This window comes from Malaclemys terrapin, chromosome 1, assembly GCF_027887155.1.
Source record: "Malaclemys terrapin pileata isolate rMalTer1 chromosome 1, rMalTer1.hap1, whole genome shotgun sequence".
NCBI lineage: Eukaryota > Metazoa > Chordata > Testudines > Emydidae > Malaclemys > Malaclemys terrapin.
Window position 1 is genome coordinate 319899800 of NC_071505.1, and position 12228 is coordinate 319912027.

The following is a 12228-nucleotide window of genomic DNA, read 5'->3' on the forward strand; positions in this document are numbered from 1 at the left end:
CTAGATATGCATAACAGAGGTGCCACTTTATAAGTGAAGAAATGTATGTCTAGAGTAAGGTCAACGTTAAATATGGAGAGGGGACTCTGAACTGCCTGGGGACAGATTAAGTGAAACTCTGCTAGGGATTGTCAGAAATGTTTTGATGAAATGTTTCTGATCAGTGGAAAATGCTGATTCGTTGAAGCCAAACTTTGTGTGGAAATGTATCAGTTTCAGTGAGAGAGAGAATGCCCCACTCCAGAAGAGGCAATTGTCCAGAGGTTGGGACATTCACCTCTGATGTGGGTTCAAGACCCTACTCTGAACTGGCTAGTGCATAGACTTGAACCTGTGTCTCCCACATCTCTAGGGAGTGCCTTAAATATCAGTCCATTGGATGTTCTTGGGTAGGTCCCCCCCTCCTTTTGTTTTGTTGTGTTTTTAATTTTGAAAGGTCTGTTTTATTCCACCTATTTCAAAACTTCAAAACATTTCACAAAATAGAATTCCTGGTTTCGGGCCAGCCCTACTTTCTGCCCAGTTGAGAATGGGACTTGAACAAGAGCAAGTTGGAAGACAAATTCCATAATTAGCAAGCACAAATCTGTCCAGGGTATGTATGCATCAAAACACAGTCTTTCATGATCACAACCTGTTTCTCAAATACTGCATTGTAATTATATAACATTTTCTACAACCTCGGATATGCATGTGTAGCATTTTGTGGCATGGTGTAATGTCCTGCATATGGCAGACAAACAGAGTCTGTGAAAGTCATTCATATGAAAAGGTATGCAGATATAATAGGATATAAATGTGGCATAAGAGTTACTGGTGGAAAGTTCTTGATTGTAATATTTGAGAATCCTTAGGAAATGAAAAATGTAAATCCCCTCTAGTTATTCTGGTTACATGAGCTATTCATTATGGGTCCAACTCTGCCACTCTTAATCATCCTCAGCAGTACCTTACTACACTAGTAATGACCCAGTGAGACTACCTGTATGGTCAAATGCTGCTCATTGTGAGTGAGGGTGACATATTCAGAATCTATAGCGCTACCGGAAACATTTAAGTGAGCTGTGAAAATTGTATGAAAAAAATCACACCTTGTGGAAAATATACATGTCTCCTTCTCTCTCTTTGCATTGGTCATTATCCTTTTGGTCATAATATTTTAAAATCTGGCCTGAGCCAATGTTTACCCAGGCATCTTGTGCCAAAAGTGTCATGTGTGTGGGTCTTTCCATGCAATCTACGATGCATCGTTGTGTTTTGCTAATACCCTGTAAGTTAATAACTGGCATTATTTTTCATTAATCTTTGTCTATCCTTTGTGCTGCATGTATGTGTGTTTTTAAATGTGTTAATTTTCCTTCAAAAACCAAATAAAGGCAAAATGATAAAAGAAAGGAAGAAGGCAAACCAGTGAGTTACCTAGGGGGTAGCTGAGCAAAACTAAAAATACAACAATAGCCTGTATAAAACACAAGAAGGAGAAGTGTTTATGGAAAATTGTCTCTTTCACAAATAGGACTAGACTAGATAAACAAAGACGGCTTTTCAGCCCCAAGTCGATGAATAAGAGCATGACAACTTTGAACACATAACGTAATGCAATGTCATTGGAGTTGTGTCCAATATATGTGCCACTGTTTGTTCATTCCTGAAAATGATGATGAAACAAGAATAATCAAAAATTGTGTTTCTTTGGATGATGAATCTTGAGACTGAAGATGTGCATGGCTGAAAAGGAGATCCGTCATGATGTGTTATTTTGCTAATAATTGTAAATGTTGGCATTAATTTATTCCTTCCCTTTTTCTGAAACTTCCTGTGCCAGTTTCTCACAGTTTACCTCACAGAAAATGTATTAGTCTGCAGTGGTTAGAATGAAAAAAGAGATTTAGTTTGATTAGATAGCTGTCACTTTTGATTTAAAAAAAGATTAGTTCTGACAAAGGCCAAGGGATGGGGATGCTTTATTTTGCTTTCACTTACAATGCGTTACAATGGTTTAAACAGTAGAGTTAATCCTAATTTAGGACTCGATCCTGCAATGAGGACAGTCAAATATGTACACAATTGCATAACTTGAAGCACTCCTCTTGAAGTCAATGAGACCATTCGACTACTTAAGGTTTAGCACCTGCTTACGTGCTTTACTGGAGCAGGAATTGAGTGCACTGGGACTCCACACAAGCACATCGGTCTGCTCTAAATGCAGGATTGGGATATTACACTGCAGTGAGATCAGAATCAAGCCCTGGCTGGGTAAATTTTGATTGTCCCTGTCCCAAAGAACTAAAGACTTTGGGGAGTATAATATAGTTGCCGGTGTTTTATTGAGGTCAATCGGGTTGCTTTCAAGTGTAAGGTTAAGCTTGTACTTAGGTGATCTTCTAGATGGAGGTTGATGTGTTTATTTTCATAACTATGGCTACCATAATGTTTTTCTGAATTTTCTGAAAAAGTGGGACCACTTGGATGGGTCATAATCTAATAGAGGAAGGAAAGGAATTTGGATCCACCATACTCTTTCATTTGAAAACCTCTTTCTTATTAATATTATATAATTGTGAAAATGGGGGGAGGGAGTTCTGTTAGTTGTGTCACCCCTTGATGATGAAATTACTGTTATGTATCATTGTGCTTGCTATTCAGAGGAAGTTATACACAATGAGTCAGTTTACAGCTGATGTCCACAGCTGCTATATAAACATGGCCCTCTGAGAGATATGTATGTAGCAGCTATAGAGTAAGCAGTGTTAGTGTTACAAGGCACAGAAGTGACGATAAGAATGAAGACCCTTCTGCTTCTGCTGTTATTATATGTAGCATCCTCCTCTGCTTTACCTGTGGCTCCAGAAACAGAAGATGAAGACAAAAACATCCAGCTTGTGGAGGTAAATATTTGCTATGAATTTCAAACACTCTAAATTAAATGGCAGGAAGAATTGGCTTCTTATCAATTTTGCAAAATTTTATCTTATAATTTTCAAACTGCAGTTTTATTTCTTATTTTTTAGAAACAGTCCTGATGTTCAAGAGGTATCAAGTTGCAGAAGTTTTAAGGGAAATATTTCCTCTTGGCATCAGCTTAGTTTTGTCTGAATTATGATTATGACTGTCAGAAGTGATATAATAAAGTAATAAAATACTACAGACACATGGCATTAATTATGTTATCTAGCAACCAGATTGTGTTGTTCTATAAAAACGTAGGCCCCAATTCAGCAAGGTACTTAACTCTGTGCCTCATTTTAAGCTCATAAATAGTCTCATTGTCTTCAACGGGAGTACTTAAAATGAGGCACATGTTTAAGTATCTTGCTGAATCAGAGCCTTAATGGAGCAGCAGAACAAAAACTAAATAATATAATCCTTGTTAAGATGTTATAACACTTTTTATTTTTTTTAAATGGGTAACTAATGTTAGGCTCCTAAATCCATATTTGGTTGATAATTAGATGGCTTCAAAAGTGCTGAGCATCCAGCATCCTCCATTGGTTTCATTGGAAATCGTAACTGAGTAGTGGCTGAGGGACAGATGCTATTAGCCTTTACTGATTTGAGCAGCCCCAGAGAAGTCAACTGGATTACTCGTGAGAGAAAGGGCTGTGGGGAGAGGTTGCAATATACAAATTTAGAGTAAATAACTGAAGAGTAAATTTTAGATTTTTAAAGATACATGTTGCAAAAGCTTTCATTGTAAAACAGGAAATCTAGAGGTCAGTAAGAAAACTGTACTGTATTATCTCTTACTGTTTAAATAAATCCCTGCAGAAAGTGACCTGTCTTGACTCCTTGAAAACATGGACCCCAGGCACATGGGTGTAATTTTGTAAATGTTTAAACTGTTCTGCATGACTTAATGAATACAAGTGACCCAAAGCACTGTTCTTGTTTTTGTCAGAATTATCTGCAACATTTCTACAAGCTTGAAACAGACAAGCAGTCTCGCTTTAAGAGTAAAAACATTGAGCCTCTAACTGAAAAACTCAAAGAAATGCAGGCATTTTTGGGGCTGAAAGTGACTGGGAAACCAGATGTTGATACTCTGGAGGTGATGAAGAAGCCCAGGTGTGGTGTACCTGATATTGGTCAGTATGTCCTCCTTGATGGAAATCCAAAATGGGAAAGAAAGGATCTGACATACAGGTAACATTTGTCTACAGAATTTATTGAGCAAAAGAGTTAAGGCCAAAATTTTCATATGATTTACCGAAAATTAGGCACCTAATTCCATATTTAGACACCTAGATAAGTTTTCTGTTTTTAAAGGGAGGATGAAACCATCGTTAAAGTCTGTGGGAGTTGTAAATGCTCAGAATTTGAAAATCAAGTCACTTAATATGCTGCCAAAATCTGGCTTTAAGGTGTCTAACTTTAGGCTTCAAATTTGAAATATTTTGGCCTAAAACATTATATTCTACCTGAACTACAAGTGTAGATACCAAAACGTGTACATTACTTTATGGAGAATAGGAGTACTTGTGGTACCTTAGAGACTAACAAATGTATTTGAGCATAAGCTTTAGCCTATGAAAGCTTATGCTCAAATAAATTTGTTAGTCTCTAAGGTGCCACAAGTACTACTATTCTTTTTGTGGATACAGACTAACACGGCTGCTACTCTGAAACCTGTCATTACTTTTGGGTTATTTTAAAGGATTGTGAACTACACACCAGATATGAATCCAGCAGATGTGGACAAAGCAATCCAAAAGGCGTTTAAAGTTTGGAGCGATGTGTCACCACTAACATTCAAAAGGATCTACGATGGCAATGCAGATATAATGATGTCTTTTGAAACTGGAGGTAAGAACATTATACTAATACAAACATTAGCCTTCATCAGTTGTAGAAGTGCTTGGCAATAAGAATTAAGTTAATTATCCTTTTTTTTTTTTTAGATCATCGTGACAATTCTCCCTTTGATGGACCTGATGGATTCCTGGCTCATGCCTTTCAGCCTGGCAATGGTATTGGTGGAGATGTTCACTTTGATGAGGCGGAATATTGGACAAAAGGCTCAAATGGTAGGAGATTCATCACTACCCCTGTTTATACAGGATCAGATTGTGCAATCTTTGCTCATGTGAAGTTGTAACTTAGGCTCGGACCCACAAAAGACTGGGCTATAGGATATTCTGATGTGACTCTCTTTCAATCTCCCCTATTGAAGCTGATCCATTGTGTATAAATAATTAAATATTAATTGGGCAAGAGGGAGCGGGAGTGTGACTCTACAGTCCAGTGGTTCAGAGGTGGGAAGCCCATGTTCAAATCCCTTCTCATCAGGCAGAGGAGGGAATTGAAACTGCATCTTTCACCTCCTGAGTGAATGCCCTAATCACAGGGCTAAAATTTCTATGGAAAGATTCTGCCTCCTCCTCTCTCGCTGGCCATTTTGTGTGGCATTAGGCATGTTCTCCTTCTACATTTCTTTATATTATAATGTTTGCAGAATTACTGAAAGAATCTCGAGTGTCTCTAATATGCTTTGGGCCAGCATGTATAGGTATTTCCTACTTAGACAGCTGTATTATAGAGTCAAACACAGTTCACCTATTTTAAATATACATTTTTTTTTAATTCCTCAGGATACAACTTGTTCTTTGTCGCAGCCCATGAACTTGGCCATGCACTGGGTCTGTCTCATTCTACTGATCCTGGTGCTCTGATGTACCCCACCTATTCCTACACTGAGCCTAACGAATTTCGCCTTCCTCAGGATGACATTAACGGCATTCAAACAGTCTATGGTAAGAAAAATAAACATTTAGTCATATGCTGGGTTAATTTCACTTTTATGCAGAATGCTGCTTAATCAATAAAAAATGTATATTTTAAGAAACATTCTTCTAATTCTAGAAACATTCTAGTGTTGCTGCACAGAGCAATTCCAGTTTTGCTGAGCTCCTGTTAACTAGAGGTGGGCAATGGCCCTGAAGGTGGTTTCACTGAAGTTCGGCTCCTCTGCATGCCCATTCTTGCAGACGTTAGTAGTTTTCTAGGAGCTAAACCTCACCTGTGCTGAGTTTAGGAGCTCTACAGACCTGAAGTTACCTGGCAGTACCCTGATTAATGACCACCTCCCCCCAATTTTTCATGAGAAGATTTTGTGTGTCCACCAAGTTCTTCATAACATTGGTTTTCAGCTATATTTCTCCATATTATATAATGCCAATTTTTCTTTAATCTTCATGTAGGACATTCAGATAACCCCGTTCAACCAACTGGACCCACAACACCAGTAACTTGTGACCCCAAATTGACTTTTGATGCTGTCGCTACCATGCGTGGAGAACTGCTGTTCTTTAAGGGCAGGTAACAACAAAGAACTTCTGAGTTATTTCTTTGAACTACAGTACTCAAAAGGAAACAATATTTCAGATCATTTAATTCCCAGGAGATATGAGGGGAAACAGTCACTTAGAAATGTAGCGCTAACAATAAAAATCACATACAAAAGGTGGCCCAAATTCTCTGATGATGGGTGCCTAGCTTTACCTAACATTTCTCTCAGGCATGACAAAATGCTTTAGCTGTTTCCAAAGTGGCTGCATCAAATGGTGAGATGGCTAAAGGGCACCAACCATTGTACTGTAGTTTCTAAGGAATTCTAATTGTTTTCAATGGGAACTATAACCCAGATTCTGCTATACACAGCTCTGATCATAAGAGAGGAGCTTAAATGTCAGTGGTCTACCGGCTAAGGCTGGTGAAAGTGATTCAGGACTCCCCCCTCAGATTCTATTCCAAGTACTTTGCCACTGTAATCAGTGGAATGATAGGTTTGTTATCAGTCTAGATTCAATTAAAAAGAGGGCAGCTGCAAACTCATGTTTTGCAATGGTATGTTTGTGTGACACACTGGGCCACTACTTTGTCGTGACCCCGCCACAGTGTACGTCATTAGCAGGGATAGAACCTGTGACCTCCGGCACCAAAACTACTAAAGGATTAGCTCTAGTAGGTAACACTCATAGCAGACTCTTTTCCTCACTGTAGATCAAACACTAAAGAGAGACAGAATCAGACACATTTCACCTTTGTATTACCTTTATGGCAGTTTCGGAACAGTTTATAATTTGCCAAATTTATTTAAACCAGGTATTTCTGGCGCAAGCATCCTCAGATGACAGAGGTCGAACTCAATTTCATTTCTTTATTCTGGCCAAATCTGCCATCTGGAATTCAAGCTGCTTATGAAAATGTTGAAAGGGATCAAGTTTTTCTTTTTAAAGGTAATGGAATCTGACAATGTTAGTTCTTCTGATATATGAATTTACTGGAAATACTTTGCTCCACAGACTGTGCAATTCTCCTTAGATGACACTGCACGAAACAACTCAAATATTCAAATTACAAAAGCCCCCAAAATGTGTGAATAATGAAATTAAAGGTTGCTTATCTATTTAATGTAAATGTTCTGAAAAGCAAGCTATGAAAATGGCTTCACTTTTCCTTCAAATCTAGTTTTATCATAGGAAATAGCATGTGTCGATTAAGAAGCACTTTGGCTAAATTCAAAATGTGCTGTGGACTAGATCACTAGCAGCCTTGAATTAATACACTAATTCTCAGTATCAGAGGGGTAGCCGTGTTAGTCTGGATCTGTAAAAAGCAACAAAGAGTCCTGTGGCACCTTATAGACTAACAGTTGTATTGGAGCATAAGTTTTCATGGGTGAATACCCACTTCGTCAGACGCGTGTAATGGAAATTTCCAGAGGCAGGTATAAATATTCAGGCAAGAATCAGTCTGGAGATAATGAGGTTAGTTCAATCAGGAAGGGTGAGGCCCTCTTCTAGCAGTTGAGGTGTGAACACCAAGGGAGAAGAAACTGCTTTTGTAGTTGGCTAGCCATTCACAGTCTTTGTTTAATCCTCAGTTGATGGTGTCAAATTTGCAAATGAACTGAAGCTCAGTAGTTTCTCTTTGAAGTCTGGTCCTGAAGTTTTTTTGCTGTAGGATGACTACCTTAAAATCTGCTATGGTGTGGCCAGGAAGGTGGAAGTGTTCTCCTACAGCTCAACCTTCCTGGCCACACAATAGCAGATTTTAAGGAGAAACTGCTGAGCTTCAGCCAGGGGCGGCTCTAGCTTTTTTGCCGCCCCAAGCATGGCAGGAAGGCGGCTTTGGCGTACCTGCTGCCGAATTGCCGCCAAATCCACAGGACTGGCGGACCTCCCGCAGGCGTGCCGCCGAATTCTGCCTGACTGCCGCCCTTGCAGGGACCAGCAGGGCGCCCCCCCGCGGCTTGCCGCCCCAGGCACGCACTTGGAGCGCTGGTGCCTGGAGTCACTGCTGGCTTCAGCCTCAGCCTCCCTGATTGAACTAACCTCGTTATCTCCAGGCTAATTTCAGTATTAAGTCAAAGAACTAGCAGCTGTTTTGAAAAGCATTCAGCATGGTATTGGTTAATTATTGATGCCACATCCAAAGGTATGCTAGGCACCTTACAGAACACAGGGAACAAAAGACCTCCAGAGCTCTTAGAATCCAGACGAAGACAGGACATACAGGTGAGGGTAATACTACAGGTGGTTAAAAAATGAAAACCTATTTATGTGAAAAATGTCAAACTGTTTTTCTTTGGAAGTGTTCAAAAGAGACCACTTTTGGTAAGTAAACATTTTAAGAAGCATTTCAATAATATTTTTGTTACAAATTTTGATAAGAATATCAAAAGGGATACAAAATTTTCCACAATCCCCATTCCCAACCCAAAATGTTGATAATGCTGACACTTGTTTGTGAAAAGTTTTATTTTAGTAAAAAGGCCATTTGTTGATGAGAATAGCTGTCTGTTTGAAATAGTTCAACCAGCTTTCGTAATGATACACTTAAGTGGGGAGAGGGAGAGAGAGAAAAGATACATAAGATCACCTAATCACTTATGCACTTATTAATAGTTAAGTTTCTGTATATACATCTATTTAGACATGTATACACCTCCATTACCAAAGTATCCGAAGACATCCAAAGTATTGTTAATCTTCTGCATCCCAATAAACTGCTCTTAGTGGATTACTTAAGAATTTGTAAAATTCAAGGAGTCTTCTCCCAAAATGTATAACGTGTATAAGTGTATGGGAAGGGTTCTTCTTGGATTCATTGCTCCAAGGTCTAATTCCTGAACCTGAAGGACATCTCCCCTAGGATTTATGCTATGTTTAAAATACAAAGGTCAGCACCATTCCTTAATTTACTGAATCACTACTCAGCTATACCTGTCTCTTGAAAATTAAGTTGCTTTGTTATCATCATTGTAATGAAAGTACTAAGCCAGAAGCAATGATCTGATGTTGTTTAGTATGAGCAGAAGCCGCTGGTGAAACATTTAATTCTATTTTTTCTTTGCAGAGAACAAATATTGGGTCCTCAGTGGGTATGACTTAGTGTATAACCACCCAAAAAGCATCTATGACTTGGGCTTCCCAAAAAATGTTAAGAGAATTAATGCAGCTTTCAATGATGAGAATTCAGGGAAAACATACTTCTTTGTAGGTGGCAAGTACTGGAGGTAAGATTTCATGTTCAACAGACTTAAGGTATATTCTCTCTTTAGGCTTGGAGGATTAATATGGAAACATAAAATAAAATGTAATAGAGATTAAACCAATTGGATTCCACAAAACTGAATAGGGTTTGATGGAAGTTAGTTTTAAAATCTAGGGAGTCTGCCAGAAAATACTAAACTTTCTATAGGTTTTTTCAAACCATCCTGTAGAAATCTGTGGTAGGGATTAATTATATTCTAGAGCAAGAGACACAAAACCTGTAGAAACACTATTATCTAGTAAATTCTTTAAGAATTACCCAAAGGATGTAATGTTCTGAAATTGTACCCCTGTGTCTCTCAAACTTCAAGCTAAAAGAAGTATTAATATACTGGATTTTTGTTCCTTCAGTGTGAACAGTCAGATGGGTTTATGCTGTGTGATTATGCAGTAGTTTGTAGTTACGTTTGTTTATATTTCATAGTAGCTCAGCAATCTTTTGCAATAAACTACTCCACTGAACTAACACCTGCATCACATTGCAATGGCTCTTCGGCTTCTCATGTGAAAACAGTTTAGAATTCAGTAGAATGGAGTTCTTGGAATCACAATATCAGGGGCATTGGGTGGAGATGGTTGCAGGGGCTGTAGCCACTCCAAAATTTGCCTTTGCCCTTCGGCAGCCACCCCGTAGCTGCTGCTGCTCTCCAGCCATCCAGCTCTGAAGGCACAGGGCAGAGAGTGGCAGTTGCTGGCTGGGTGCCCAGCTCCAGCAACAGCAGTGAAGTAAGCCCTGGAGGGGTACTGGGGTGCCTGAGAGCAGTCCCCATCCCATCCCTCCCTGCTGGGGCACATTGCACAGGGCAAGTGCAGGATCCAGGACTACCCACAGTAGCCCAGACTGAACCGCTCTGGCCTGGGCTTCTGTTCCCAGCCCCCCACAGTTGCTGCTCCCCGAGGGCTCTGCCGGCCCCCGAGCTGGGTCCCCCTGCCTTGGCAGCTCTTACCAGGTGCGAGCAGCCAGCACCCTGTACTGCCCAGCTCTGGCTTCCACCCTCTGACCTGGCCCCGGGGAAGTGCCACGGAGGGGGCAGGGCCTTGTGGCAATGTTCTGTCTGGCCCACCTCAGCTCCTCCACTGGGAGCTGGTGCTGCCCCTGCATAATATAACAGTAAACCCCTCAAAGATACACATGACTTTTACTTAATAAATAATCTATCTGCTAGGCAGTTGACACTAAGACAAATATGATTTCAGAATTACATATACAGGCCTTCTGCTTCCCAGTGCTGGTGCTTCACTTTCCCAAGAAGCACTGATTGGCTAGGATGGGGTGGCCAAAGCTGTATATAGGCAAGAAGAGTGTTATTCATTTGGGGCAGCCTTGCAAAATTGTCAAGTAAATTCACAAGCTCAGTCTCTCGCTTATCTTTACCAGACATGCAGTTCCTGCCTGTCCCTGCCCGTTCAGCCAGAATTCCTATACATATGCACACATGCACTCCTGAGGTGAAAGCTCAATGGAAGTTTTGTATGCAAATCTGAAAACAGAATAGCAAGGATTTTAAGGGATCAGTTTGTTTAGCTCATTCTTAATGGATTTTCTACCAAGAATAGTCTCATTTATGTGTCAGGGTTTGTTTTCAACTTTTTAAATGTAATTTATTTACCATACATTATAAATATATTTCTTCTATGCAGATACGATGAAAACAGGCAGTCCATGGATCAGGGTTATCCAAAGAAGATAATCAATGAGTTCCGAGGAATTAGCAAAAATGTTGATGCTGCTTTCCAGGATGGTAGTAAGTAAAACAAATTTTTAAAAACAGTTTACTATGCTAGAATATTTGTGTTTCTCTAGGTTGAAGAAATCTTTTAAAAGACAATCATTATTCATATTTTCACTACTGTAGTAAGATCAGAAATTAACACAAATGAATATGTAGGTACTGTCAATGTTATATTTTGCTTTATAGAAATATTTGTTGGAAAACATTTCACCTATGAAATATAACCATTCAATTTATTTTTATTTCTAGGATACATCTATTTCTTCATAGGAACAAGACAGTTCCAGTTTGATCCTAACGTCAAGAGAGTTGTCCGTGTCATGAAAAGCAATAGCTGGTTTAATTGCTGATTAATTCCATTGATTTCCTTCTTGCGTGTTACAACTGTTTTATATGCAGTATTAAGCTATTAATAGATCTTAAAAAATCAAAAAAATTGTACTGATCTCTGGCCTGATCCTCTGGGAGTTCTGTCTGAATAACTTTAGAATGTTACAGTACTGTCATTATGTAATTTATTGATTTATTATGGGCTGGACTTCCGATTACCCATAAATTATTTTATATTTGTCCTACCACTTCCTGTGTCTTGTGATCATTGTCACTGCTCAAGAGCTACACTCTGCTCCCGAGCACAGGCTGAGTAAGTGGGCTGTGCCCAAGGAAATTACATGGAGTCTTAGGGGATAAAAATCTTCCCTCAACTCAAAAGCAGAGAATGGAGCAGCCACACCGCTCTCTACCATCCATGGCCCACTGGAAAATTTCTGTGGAGCCAAAATATCCCCTCTCTCCTCAATCCATTAGTCATACTCAAACCTCTCCCCTTCCCAGCCCCAAATTTCTCTCTATGGCCAACTGCTGAGCACTGCTTCTCTGCCGCTTCATGTCATCCTTTTTGTCATACAGTGGAGCTGCATTACTCCTTCTACATTCTGGAA

General features: G+C 39.5%; 1 protein-coding gene across 1 annotated transcript; it reads left to right on the top strand.

Moving 5' to 3' along the window:
- The first annotated feature begins 2777 nt into the window (after positions 1–2777).
- On the top strand, positions 2778–11832 carry LOC128830515 (matrix metalloproteinase-18-like). Its single transcript, XM_054016365.1, has 10 exons — positions 2778–2888; positions 3899–4143; positions 4655–4803; positions 4899–5024; positions 5589–5750; positions 6198–6315; positions 7102–7235; positions 9358–9517; positions 11196–11299; positions 11537–11832. Exons 1-10 carry the CDS (start codon positions 2784–2786, stop codon positions 11635–11637), a joined length of 1404 nt encoding a protein of 467 aa, XP_053872340.1. The 5' UTR covers positions 2778–2783; the 3' UTR covers positions 11638–11832.
- Positions 11833–12228: the final 396 nt, after the last annotated feature.